Source organism: Mus caroli, unplaced genomic scaffold, assembly GCF_978045245.1.
Source record: "Mus caroli unplaced genomic scaffold, Mus_caroli_1 scaffold_1, whole genome shotgun sequence".
In the NCBI taxonomy this organism is placed as follows: Eukaryota; Metazoa; Chordata; class Mammalia; order Rodentia; family Muridae; genus Mus; species Mus caroli.
The window spans coordinates 8,897,746-8,912,215 of NW_028227256.1; the positions used below are offsets into that span (position 1 = coordinate 8,897,746).

Below are 14,470 nucleotides of genomic sequence, written 5' to 3' on the forward strand. Positions count from 1 at the left end.
TTGACATGAATCCTTTTCTATAGCATTGGCATTAAATATTTTGGCACAGTTGAAGGAGCAAAGGTGTCAAGAAGGATACGTTCTTGTATTGTGATATGTGATCATCAAGAAAACCCTCTGTCATCATCACGTCTTGTCAGAACACTGTGGACATCTAGACAAATTGGACAAAGCATTGTTTTCTAGCTGGAAGCAATCAAGTCTGTTCAATGAGCCCCTAGAGACTCTGAAATTGCACGTCATGCCCTCCAAGTGTTCAGAAACATGACATGCCACCTTCACACAGTGGCCACTTAGCATATTTATCATCAACAACAATTTGCCAACTCGTCCCCTTTTTCCTGGCAACTGAGAGAGAAAAAAGATAATTAGGCATGTGAGAGACATACTGGAAGGGTCTACAGCATATTGGGGCTAGTTGATCAGCTAATAAGGGATTAAGTGTTGAACTTGTGGACTCAAATTAAATTTCCTCAGTTTTTAGAGGGCTTACATGAATTTGATTTCTCCAAATAGCTTATACTTTAATAACACAAAACTAACCTATCCTTTTGACTGCTTTCTGCAAGTGCCACAAGCTTAGAAGCATTTAGAGACTTTTAAACTGCAGTATATTGATGTGTGTGTGTGTGTGTGTGTGTGTGTGTGTGTGTGTGTGTGTGTAGGGTATGTGTATATGTGGGTGAGTATGTTTTTGGTTATGTGTGATGTGTTTGAGTGTGTGTGTGCCTGTGCATGTGTGTTTATGTGTACTAGTGGAAACCATGATTTTTTGAAGAAATATTACCATATTGACCTGTTATGTCTTAATTTACAGAAATGTCAGGCTATTGCTTGTAAGTTAATTCTTGTTTTCATGTGAGCATGCTGCCTTTATTTTCCCTAGATCATATTGTTCAGATCATGCAGAAACAGTAGCCATAAAAAAACCACTGCAGCAACAACCACAAAAACAACAAAACCCACTTTTAAAATGAAAGTGAATAACATTTTATGATAAATTGCTTTTAAGGTGATAGAGCATAAGGCTGAGGAAAGGCCCAGTGATGCTTTGCTTAGCTCCTGGGTTCATTTATTTCATTCACTCCTCCTAGCTTTAATTGATCGACATATCAAATTGACCTGAGGATGTCTTGTCCTTAAATTGTACTTTAAAACACAGGAACACACACACACCAGTCCAATGAAATTACATATATGAGAGACTTTGAAAAGTCACAAAAGATACTGTGAAAACCATCCTAAGCTTCACTCAAATTTATATAGCTATCTTTCAAACACTTACGACATCCTAGAATGTATCATTTCATAGCAGCCAGAATTTATTTCCAAATTTCCCTGACTATGTAGTATAAAAACATAACTAATCCAAACCAACAACTTGATTGATAGTTTAGAATACATTTAATTTGATGCTTTAAATTTTAGTGATCTCAGGCTCACTGGTTTCTAGAGTTCAATGATGTATTAGCAAAATACACAAGTGATAGATACTTGGCAAAGCACACATCACTATGGCTAGAAAGACTAAATGCAAAGACAAAATATTTAGTAATATGTTGGTTTTTCATAGGATAGTCTTAAATCCAGATGTTAGATCTTCATGAAAATTTAGAGCACATGGAATTAGTGACTTCATCTCATTTTAAGAACATAGTTAGAAAGTTAAATAATGGAAAATTTCATAAACCTACCTAGCATTCTCTTCTAATATTTAATAAGCTTCACTGACTGGCTGTTTGTTTACATGAACTGAAATGTACTTACAAGTTGTGACTTTGTTTGGAAAGAAATTATATCTCCCTCAGAGAGTCTGAATCTGTCAAAATGACAGGCTCATAGGCACTGTTTGGACAGGGGAGAGTGAAGGAGATCTCCCTGCCCTCTATAATTTCATATTGTTCTTTCTTTCCCTTTCTGACCTTTTCAACCTCTGTTTGCCTCTAGGGAGAAGCCTCTAGTGGAGCACACTCTTTGAAATCCTACATGGAAGAAGTGAGTTTCTAGGCAATCTACCATAGCATGTCATCAGTCTACACGTGAGATGAAGCACGAACTCCGCTTTCTCCTTCTATCTTTTCAGTTCCTAATACATATCCTATTCACCGGCCATGTTTAGAAAAGTACAATAAATGATGTTATCAACATTGCTTTTGTTCCTCATTCATAGAGGGATACTTTCTGTCAGTCCATTCATCCTGAAAATGGAGGAGAAAGTGCATGAACCGAGTGCTGTCATATGTTTTCATTCACAAAACATTAGTTGTATATGTATAATGAGAAACACATGTTTTGTGCTGGGCATGAGGAAAAACAAAAGGAGTAAAACCAGAAAGACACAGTCCTGGCCTCTATGAGAAGAGCAGTCATAATAGGGCAGTACCCATTGATGTGCACCTACTAACATGGAAGCCTTACATTCTTGGCTTTATTTGTGAAGACACTGAAGAGTATTCTGTGCCATAGAGCTTTATTCTGTGTCAGAACTTTTGCAGAGTCCCTAAGACCTGAAGCAAACTCATGATGCTCATGAAGAAACCAGCTTGAATCTGCTAGGCATCAAGGCAGGTTAGGAATAGGTTCCAATCTTTGGGAGGAATGCCAATTCTCAACAGGAACTGATCTTCTGTGCTTCTACCCAATTCAAGAGGCCATTTCAATGACATCTGAGCACTCTGTGTATTTCCTACCCAGGATGGTGCATGGATACTGAAATTCTCAGTTCCTAGATATTACTCAGAGAGGAATGTGGAGTGTGCAGTCTCTACAGGTTTGCCTATCTTCCCAGAGATAATTGGAGCTTTTCAAAAAAGCACAGAAGGGAATAAAAAAATGATAGGAAGGAAATTACGGGGAAGATGTTCAGGGTCACAAGCATCCAAATAATTGGGCAAAATGTGGGAGGATTGAATATTAAGTTTGAATTTAATGGATCTGATGCAAAAACTTACAATATATTTGAACAATTAATATTATCCACAGGGAGTGGAGATTTTGTGGTCACTTATGCTCTTGGTCCCAGGCTCAACATGTGCTGATGGGACTGGACTTCCACAAAAAGGCTGGGGATGCCTCTTGCTTTCTGGTCCAAGGCTGTGAAAGGAAATCGCTGAGTCATGCATGCATGGGCTATGGGCTACATATCAAGAAGAGGCATGTTAGAATGAGTTTTGTTTTGTTATTTGTGCCTTCTGATTAGAAGTGCTTTGAAAGGCATTGCTGCTGCAAGGGCATTAACATCAGCATCAGCAGGAGGCATATTGGAAACAGGAACTCCCAGGATTCACTGGGTTCCAAGGACTCATTGTTCATCTTGCTGAGCTTACTAAGATCTCCATGGATTGACAAATACTCTAGCTATGTATGGAAACAGTTCTCTAGCTAGGTCTTTCTGGAATGATTTCTAGAGATAAATGTCAGTCTTCTGAGTTGAAAGGGACCATCAAAGAAATAGACTCACTCTTTCGATACATATGCAGCTATAGACAAGAGCTCCGGGGTACTGGTTAATTCATCATGTTGTTCCACCTATAGGGTTGCAGATCCCTTTAGCTCCTTGGGTACTTTCTCTATCTTCTCCATTGGGAACCCTGTGATCCATCCAATAGCTGACAGTGAGCATCCACTTCTGTGTTTGTTTGGCCCCGGCATAGAATTATGGCCATGTTGGCAGCACGGAGCTTCTTTGGCAGACTCTTGAAGAGTGTTGCAAAAGCATGTTTATTGACTGTTACACAAAAGTTGCTTTAGGGGTAAAACAAGTTCTTCCTACCAAAACCCTAATCTAAGCTATATGCTTCTTGAAGGAAAACACTACACTCCTGCAACTTTAGTCTTTACTGTGTATTGTTTGCAGTACTTAATTAATATAAGACATACCAGGTGTACCATGCCTATCTTGTGACCCAAATCATACAAAGGCTATAAATCTCTATCAGGAAAAACAAACAAACAAAATAGCAAAACAAAACCTCTAGAAATAACAGAAAACAATCTCTGTTTTTTTTTTTAAGTTTTTTTTTTATTTCGTATTTTCCTCAATTACATTTCCAATGCTTGCCCAAAAATCCCCCATACCCCCCCTCCCACTTCCCTACCCACCCATTCCCATTCTTTTGGCCTTGGCATTCCCCGGTATTGGGACATATAAAGTTTGCAAGTCCAATGGGCCTCTCTTTCCAGTAATGGCCGACTAGGCCATCTTTCCATACATATGCAGCTAGAGACAAGAGCTCCGGGGTACTGATTAGTTCATCATGTTGTTCCAACTATAGGGTTGCAGATCCCTTTAGCTCCTTGGGTACTTTCTCTAGCTTCTCCATTGGGAACCCTGTGATCCATCCAATAGCTGACTGTGAGCATCCACTTCTGTGTTTGTTTGGCCCCGGCATAGTTTCACAAAAGAGAGCTATATCTGGGTCCTTTCAGCAAAATCTTGCTAGTGTATGCAATGGTGTCAGCGTTTGGAAGCTGATTATGGGATGGATCCCTGGATATGGCAGTCTTTAGATGGTCCATCCTTTCATCACAGCTCCAAACTTTGTCTCTGTAACTCCTTCCATGGGTGTTTTGTTCCCAATTCTAAGAAGGGGCACAGTGTCCACACTTTGGTCTTCATTCTTCTTGAGTTTCATGCATTTAGCAAATTGTATCTTATATCTTGGGTATCCTAAGTTTTGGGTTAATACCCACTTATCAGTGAATACATATTGTGTGAGTTCCTTTGTGATTGTGTTACCTCATTCAAGATGATGCCCTCCAGGTCCATCCATTTGGCTAGGAACTTCATAAATTCATTCTTTTTAATAGCTGAGTAGTACTCCATTGTGTAAATGTACCATATTTTCTGTATCCATTCCTTTGTTGAGGGGCATCTGGGTTCTTTCCAGCTTCTGGCTATTATAAATAAGGCTGCTATGAACATAGTGGAGCATGTGTCCTTCTTACCGGTTGGGACATCTTCTGGATATATGTCCAGGAGAGGTATTACTGGATCCTCCAGTAGTACTATGTCCAACTTTCTGAGGAACCGCCAGACTGATTTCCAGAGTGGTTGTACAAGCTTGCAATCCCACCAACAATGGAGGAGTGTTCCTCTTTCTCCACATCCTCGCCAGCATCTGCTGTCACCTGAATTTTTGATCTTAGCCATTCTGACTGGTGTGAGGTGGAATCTCAGGGTTGTTTTGATTTGCATTTCCCTGATGATTAAGGATGTTGAACATTTTTTCAGGTGCTTCTCTGCCATTCGGTATTCCTCAGGTGAGAATTCTTTGTTCAGTTCTGAGCCCCATTTTTAATGGGGTTATTTGATTTTCTGGAGTCCACCTTCTTGAGTTCTTTATATATATTGGATATTAGTCCCTTATCTGATTTAGGATAGGTGAAGATCCTTTCCCAATCTGTTGGTGGTCTTTTTGTCTTATTGATGGTGTCTTTTGCCTTGCAGAAGCTTTGCAGTTTCATGAGGTCCCACTTGTCAATTCTCGATCTAACAGCACAAGCCATTGCTGTTCTATTCAAGAATTTTTTCCCCTGTGCCCATATCTTCAAGGCTTTTCCCCACTTTATCCTCTATAAGTTTCAGTGTCTCTGGTTTTATGTGAAGTTCCTTGATCCACTTAGATTTGACCTTAGTACAAGGAGATAGGAATGGATCAATTCGCATTCTTCTACATGATAACAACTAGTTGTGCCAGCACCATTTGTTGAAAATGCTGTCTTTCTTCCACTGGATGGTTTTAGCTCCCTTCAATCTCTGTTTTCTATAGTGATTTTTTTTTTAAGGTCACAGTACTTCTAGAAAACTATTTCATTCTAATGTTTACCCTAGATATAATGATTCTACCAGAGTTTTTGCTACAGTTGAAGACATGCATCATGGGAAAGCCCACTCTCATTCTGTAGTCTAGAAAGGGAAGACAACTCTATCAGTACATTAAAACTTTGTTTATTCCTCTGTTCTCAGACATGATCTGCTTTATTCTTGGGAGTATAAATGTCTTCAGTTTATGAGAATCATTATTGACTCTCCCTGTGTGCTTTGCTAGTCTGTGTGAACCAGGTAGTGTAAATGTTGCCTATCCATCCTCATGGTCTACAAGTGTGTGGAATTTTCACTTCCAATTGGATGATGCTTACATATTAGCTGTTTCATAAAGCAACAAATTACCATCACAATAAAGTTATGTGGCCTTGATTAGTGACTTATGAATTAATTTAATTTAATTTAATTTTTTTCTTCTAAATTTGTATACATTTGGTTTTTAGAAAATACACATTTAAAGTCTCCATTGATAATCTGTTTAAAACACAAGATATAAAATTACAATATTTTCTGTTTTTTTTCTTTTTTCATTTGAGATTTTACTTTACTTTTCATGTTATAGGATGACCAAACAAAAGGAAAACCTAATATTTGTGAATGTTAGAAGCACTGACATGAAAACTGAGCTTGCAAACATTTGTTTTTATTTAGCACCGACTAAAACTCAAATAAACTATGCTTTAATGTATGTCACATTTATTGTTAAACTTTGAACAATTTTTAACATATCACCCTCTCTGTTTTTTGTTTTGTTTCCTTCTGGTGGGGTTAGGGTTTTTTTTTCCACCCCGGGATTGGGGTTTTTTGTCTTATTTATTGATTTATTTACTTACTTGCTTACATATATTGTACATGAATTATAACCACATGACATTAAGCAATTGTGTTGAGATCTAAATAGAAGAACCGAGGCAATATAATTTATGTAAAAATATTTTATATATAATAATATTCTATGTAATAATAAACCTAGTCTTATTCTATATAATCAATTTTTAATCTACTATTTTAATCTAGCATTTAGATTTTTTTGAGGAGGAGGGTTGAGACAAAGTCTCTTTATGCAGCCCTGGCTTTCCTGCAACTCACTATGTACACAAAGCTGGCTTTGAACTCACAGAAATATGCCTGCCTCTGCTCTCCAAGTGCTGGTATTAAAGAAATGTACCGTCATACCCAGCTGACATTTAGTTCTTTGGGCTTTAGATCTTTTAGCAAGTAAAATATAAGATACTTAATGAATCTATTTCCAGATCTTCAAAATATCTCTCAACGTTAAATTTAAGAGATTACATGGTCTTCACATGTGAGTTACTTGACAACTCAAGTTAGAAATAATTTCAAAATATACTTTATCATCTACAATCATAACACTAATGCTGATCGATAAAGTGAATTAAAAACAATTTATTAAATTTAAGTATTTCTAAATCTTTATTGTCATACCTTTTATAAGAAAACTAATGTTCTCAAAATACCACATTACCCAGATCATAGTGTGGGATGAGCATAATGCACAGCCTTAAAATGCCCTAGACTGGTAGGGAGTTGTGGTGTGGACACAGGCATCTATGAAGTGCTAGCCACCGCAACAGTGAAAAAGCTCTGGAGAACTAGAGTCAAGGCAACTGTTTCTGAAACTTTTCATGAAGCAGTCACGACTTCACAAAGGTGGTGAAGGCCTTATGACAGAACAGCAACCAGCACATGCGGTGTGAACTCACTCAGAATGACAAGTGGCAGCTTTGTCGCCTCTAAGGGCGCCAGCCAGGAAACAGCACTGGAAAGATGAAGGCTTTCCCAGCTCTTGGGCTCGGTTTGCCAGCTGCACCATCTGAACTGGAGAGGGACTGATTCTGTGCAGCACGGGGGCTCCAGATCACTTATACCCACTCAGGCCTGTCTGACTCCCCGGGGTTGAACTCTGTGACCTTCAATGTAAATGAGTTCCCAGCTATATTTCAGATGGAAAAGGCACATTTACTTATAGAAAATGGATAATATACATTTTGCTCTTCAGATGTACTAACTTTTAGAAAATCAAATTAACTATTATCACTATCATAGTTTATTGTCTTCGGGAAACTAGGCAATTATATTGTTTTGCAAAATAAAATCCTTTTTTGCCATTGCCAATTAATATTTTGACATTCCTTGTTAAATAACAATTTTTAAAAGCTTATATTCATACCCTCGTAGACATATAAAAACAAGTCTGGCTCAGGAGATACCTCAGTTGGTCAATTGATTGCCTTGTACGTTCGAGAATAAGAATTCCATCCATGAATCCATGTTAAAAAGCAAAACACCTAAATGTGGGGGAAGAAATTTGTAGCTAAATAGCTGGGGATGCATTGACAAGCTTGACCCCTTGGGCCAGCTTAGCCTACTTGGTGAGCTTCAGGCTAGGGACAGACCTTGCCTCAAACACATAGTAGGTGATATGACAGTAATCACACCTGAGGTTGTCCTCTACTCCTTCTCCACACATGTGCACCCTCCACACACTTATACACATGAACACACACACACACAACCACACACATACACACGCACACACACACACAAATACACATAGAGAAATACATGTCAAATGTATAGAAAGAGTAAATTAATGATGGAACAAGTTATATGTTATGACCAATAAAAGATGACTTCAATCATATAAAAGAGCAAACAAAGAATGTTAAAATGACATTATAAATAGATGGAAAAATTGGCCAAATTAAATCCATCTCCACAGGCTAACAATCAACCACCTTTACAATGGACACAGTTTGCATCTACATAGACAAGGCTCATTTGTGGTGTTACTATATTTTACAAACTACATAGTGTGATATAGCTGATATATAAATGACTCATGCAGCCAGAGAAGCAAGTGCCTACAAGGGAATGCTGGGAAATGACTAAGTTTTCATGGATTATAAAATGCTTTGTTCCTTTCTCTGGGAAAGAAGTCATTAAGTAGAAAGGCTTGCCTAGTGCAGTGGTGGGCTCTCCAAGTCCTCAACACAGAAGAGAAAATAGGAGAGATGGTCAAATTTTCTGAAGTAGTTTTGAATCAGTTTTTACTTTTCCCTTCTTTTTTCTTTTTTTTTTTTTGACAATTCATTATATTTTTTATACTTTACTTATAACTTTTTCCTTTTTTTCTCAGAATCTATTCATTAAAAGTTACAGCTCCTGGACATAGTTAACTCTGTATTCTTATATTCCAATTGCTTTTTGTGGTTCCCAAATAATTGGACCACAGAAACATTATTCATAAAAAAGAAATTAATGATTTCATAGTCATTGTGAGATAATTTGTTAACAAGTGCTAAAAGGCAGTATTATTAACATTGCCAACTAAATGCATAAATGACTTAGAGGAAATTCTACTTTCAAAGAAGTACAGAGTTAATTCTTTGTCATGTGAAGCAGTCTGTGAAATATATCTGGAGCAGACTAATTTTTTTTTTTTACATACATCATCAGGTTTGGTGAGGAATGTCATTATCCATTGAGCTAACTTGCTTGCTCTTATTGTACAATACTCCACAGAACATCTATTTAGAGGGAATCTATGACTTGAGAGTTCAGAAAATAACTGGAACCATTGTCAGTATGTATTTACATGTTCATATCCAATGGGTAAACATCGCTAATTTAGAATTAAAATATTTTCACAAAGGAACACTTTTTTCCTCTAACTAATCTGAACTTCTATTGTCAGGTGTAACATAAATCAGTGATTTATAGCAGTTTGAGAATCCAAAAATAAGTTATACATATGAAATAACAATACTGCTAGCTTATAAAGCTCTTACTCTGTAAGCAGAGAGAAGGATTTGTTGATTCAGGACTAGTAGCTATTCATCCATGCCACTAGTGCCCATCACCCAGGTCCCTGAGTATTTGCTATACTTAGGGCAAAAAAAGAGAATGTTTTTAAAAGGATGAATGATATTTCTTCTAAAAGCAGCACTGAGAGCTTGTTCTTAGTAATATGAAAACATTTGGCTACACTGAAATATAGCTTAATAACTGCAGACTTTTTGAGTAAACTTAATGAGAAGGAACACATCAGTTCTTGTTTTTGAAAAATGTTCAGGATTTTAACTTCTTGACCTGATCACAAAGAATTATATGCAGGCTGATGGGTGAGTTTCAGACATGCACTGCTCTTGTTGATCAGAGGTAGGCAAACTGTGGGTTTCTATTTCTAGCTCTAGTTTAGGGAAAGCTAAAGTACAACCATGAAGTCCTCTGATAGTGATACTTGCTCTGTCATCACAAGTCGATGTCAACAGTGTAAAGTTCTCCACAGCTCCACTGAGTTCCATCTCTGCTGTGCACCACTTGCAATAAACCAAGGCTGGCTGAGCCTTCTTTACTCAGGAGCGAGGCAAGGAAGTTAGTTGCTTATATTGCTTAATATCTGAGCCATTGTGGGAAAAATAACAAACCTTATGACTTATTAGTAATATTCTTTCTTACAAAATGGATTTTAACATTTGGGACAAGAAGATAAAAAACAAAAACACTTTTCTAAATTAATTAACATTGTTTTCCTTGGATATTTTGTGCTGTGTTGTGATTGAAAAGCTCCACGCGGCCTTTGATTTCTTCTTAGAAATCTAAAACCATTTTTCAATTTTCCTTCTTTAAAAACAGAGGACTTCACAATATGCTTTGAGAATTTTCAGGATTGTGATTTTCTCTCTTTGATACCTGAAATAGTGTTTCTCCACATGTACACACACACACACACACACATACACACACACATACATACACACACACACACATACACACACACACACACAGAGAGGGGAGGATTTTCAAGACAATAAACCCAGAATTTTCATATTTGTACAGCTTCTTCGAGCAGCTCTGCAAAGCCAAATCTCATAGTTGACAGAAATTGAACAATTAAATTCAATCCTAAAAATAAACATCCATTTCCATGTAAGTTACATATTCCAAGATTGAATAACTTGTTTTGGTGCTAAATTTCCTTTAGAAAACCCAACTATAATCTTTCCCATTCAACTTTCTGAAGAGTGAGGACCTAGATTGACCTGCTTGCGAAGCACCACGCATTATCTAACTCAATATCTTCCCTTTCTCTATCAGCATTAAGAGGGTGGTACAGTCTAAATCTGAAAGTCTGTAGACTCATGGTTTGAATGTTTTATATGGAACTGGTTGGTTTTGTTTTGTTTTGTTTTGTTTTGTTTTGTTTTGTTTTGTTTTGTTTTGTTTTGTTTTAAATCTGTGGCCATTAGGCTGTAGGGCTTTTATGACATTTAGGTGACTTTTGAAGACTGCTCCCATTTGTGGCTAAATTCTGCTCTCTTTGCTTTCCTGTCTATCACCACATGAACATCCACTATTGTGGGCTACTATTATCAAGTGCCTCTGTCATTTCTTTACCACGATGATGGACTGAAACCATACAACACAGGAAACCATTTCTCCTTAAGTTTCTTCTGTGTGGTATGCTTTCACCGGAAGGGTAACTAACACAGAAGGGAACTCAAGGGCTTTGGACCAGCCAGGATTTCTCACACTGGGTCAAAAACATTTTGCAGTGGAACCCATCTCACGAAATGTTTTTAAGAGTTGCTGGGGGAAAACAAAACAAAACAAAAAAACAAAAAAAAACCTCAAGCTTTTTTTTTTTTTTTAAATCTTCCAAGATTGGGTTTCTTTTGCTTCAACTATTAAAATAAATGCCTTATTTTTGCTCTAGTGTTAGAGTCACAGAATTATTGCAAAGATATAACATAGTTTCTCCCACTCTGATTCCAACTAGTATTACCACCTCACATTATTACAAATATATTATGGGACATTTGTCACAATTGCTCATTGATGCTATGTTTGTAATGAAATCTATGCATTGTGCAGATTGCCAATTGACCTGGTTTATTAAAGAAAAGTTTAGCATAAAAGCAAAGTCTACTTTGTTCTAAGATCTTATGAAAAAAATTTGTATTTCATGTCATGAGTCACCATCTTTAGTTCTATTGCTTAGAATCATACATGTACTTATATAATACAGTATATTTTGAAAAGAACAACATTGAGACAAAACTCCTGTTTCCATCCATTACAAATGATGAACGACCAGGGTCTGTAAGACTGACTGACTGCCCTTGATTGCTTGGTTTGCAGTGGTGATTGTCAGTTTACTCTGCTGTGAATTTATTCCCCACACCTCAGAGTGGGGGTTTCATATAAGCGCAGTGTGTGTATATAAATTATCCAGAGTCTTCTCTTTTTTAATTAATTTATTTATTTTTTACACTCCATATTTTATTCCCCCACCCCGTCCACCCTCCCACGGTTCCATATCCTACACCTTCTCCTTACCCCCTTGTCTCCACGTGGATGTTCCTAGTCCCCACCACACCTGACCTCTAAACTCCTTGAGGCCTCTAGTCTCTTGAGGATTAGGTGCATCATCTCTGAATGAACACAGACTTGGAGTCTTCTACTGTATGTGTGTTGGGGGCCTCATATCAACTGCTGTATGCTGTTTGTTTGGTGGTCCAGTGTTTGAGAGATCTTGGGAATCCAGATTAATTGAGACTACTGGTCCTCTTATAGGATTACCTTTCTCCTCAGCTTCTTTCAGCCTTCCCTAATTCAACAACAGGGGTCAGCTGCTTCTGTCCATTTGTTGGGTGCAAATATCTGCATCTGACTCTTTCAGCTGCTTGTTGGGTCTTCTGGAGAGCAGTCATGATAGATCCCTTTTTGTGAGTGATCCATAGCCTCAGTAACAGTGTCAGGCCTTGGGACCTCCCCTTGAGCTGAATCCCACCTTGGGCCTGTTGCTGGACCTTCTTTTCCACAAGCTCCTCTTCATTACCATCCCTGTAATTCTTTCAGGTGGAAACAATTATGGGTCAGAGTTGTGACTGTGGGATGGCAACCACATCCCTCACTTGATGCTTTGTGTTCCTGCTGGAGGTGGGCTATATAAGTTTCCTCTCCCTACTTTTATCTAAGGTCCCTCCCCTTGAGCCCTGAGATCTCTTCTCTCACCTCCCAGATATCTGGTACATTCTGGAGGGTACCCTCAACATCCTATCTTCTGAGGTTGCCTGTTTCCATTCTTTCTGCTGGCCCTCAGGGCTTCAGTCCTTTTCCCTTACCTAATACCACATTAAGTTCCTCTCCCCCTCTCTTCCCCCACCCCCTTCCCTCTCTCCCTCTCCAGTTGTGATTGCTTTCTTCTCCCTCCCAAGTCTGAACTTCAGCTTGTTGAGTGTTTTGAGTTCTGTGGACTGTATCATGGGTATTCTGTACTTTCTTTCTTTTTTCTTTTTCTTTTTCTTTTTCTTTTTCTTTTTCTTTTTCTTCTTCTTCTTCTTCTTCTTCTTCTTCTTCTTCTTCTTCTTCTTCTTCTTCTTTTTTTGCTAATATCCACTTATTAGTGAGTACATACCATGCATGTCCTTTTGGGTCTGAGTTACCTCACTTAGGATGATATTTTTAGTTCCATCCATTTGCCTGCAAGACTTAGGATGTCCTCATTCTTAATAGCCAAGTACTATTCAATGTGTAAATGAACCACATTTTCTGTATCCATCCTTCTGTCCAGATTCTTCTTATATGTATATTTGCCTATGATCACTCACTCACACACTCTTTTATTGAGTCACTTATTTTTAGCAATAAGGATTCATAGATATGTATTTTATATTGAAGTAACTAACCCAATTCTGATATAAGTCTGTAATGAACTATCAGTTAAAATAAAGTCCCTCTATGCTGTCCATTAAGTCTCTAATTTTACATACTCCATGAACCTCCAGAATTACATGGTCAGCATTTTATTTTCCACCCCTTTAAGTGTGCTTTATTTACCTTTAATGCATTTATGTATTTTCTTCATAATCTATTGACCATCCTTAGGTTCCCTGGTCTTTTTCACTGGAGTATACAAAAATGTTCATAGTGGCACATAGCCTGCTCTTTCAACCAGTATGCAATATCGTATATTTACTATAATGCTGTACAGCACTAGTTAACTGCTTTGAAATGTCCCTATGTTTTACCCATTCATCCTATATCCCACACTCCTGGAAAAGTATGTGATTTGGAAAAATCTGAACAAAGACTGAACACCTCAGGAATTTACCATTAAATTAAGGGTTTGTGCATAGTGTATTTCTCATCCATGGGAGCTATGTTAAGCAAAACTGACAATTAATGTCTGGTATTGCATGTTTCTTAGAAATATGAGAATTAAGTTTCATATTATTAGCATTTGTCAGAGCAACAGAGAGCAAAGTACCCTAAACTGCAGGAAAAAAATGGAGAAAATAATAAATTAATTTCGAAGGTCAAGTATTTCAAATGACAGACCTTATGGATTTTTACTTTTTTGTAAAGAGTATTTTTACTAAAATATGTAAACATGTTTTTGTATTTAAAAATATTGTTTCTGAGTTTTAAGGATGAATTTACACTTTCAAGCTCCTTTGTTCCTAATGGCCCTCTTCTTCTTTCTTATTTTCTCCTACATAAGTGCCTACTTTGTGGCCTACATTCTTCATACATTCCTGGAATGACCAGTTGCAAAAGCCTATCTGTGCCTTTACAGAGTTCATGTTATTGCTGAGACAAGAAAATGTCACTGGA

The 14,470-nt window shown here is 37.5% G+C and overlaps 1 protein-coding gene across 7 annotated transcripts in view; it reads left to right on the forward strand.

Moving 5' to 3' along the window:
- The window catches only part of CUNH8orf34 (chromosome unknown C8orf34 homolog), a 538,401-nt gene that overhangs the window by 489,823 nt on the left and 34,108 nt on the right, over positions 1-14,470 (forward strand). For 4 of the 7 annotated variants that reach the window (XM_021165867.3, XM_021165875.3, XM_029481766.2 and 1 more), the window contains one exon: positions 1,948-1,995. The exons of the other annotated variants lie outside the window; for them this stretch is intronic. In XM_021165867.3, the coding sequence (XP_021021526.1) occupies positions 1,948-1,995 (48 nt within the window). The remainder of the gene's footprint in view (positions 1-1,947; positions 1,996-14,470) is intronic. 7 annotated transcript variants of the gene reach the window in all.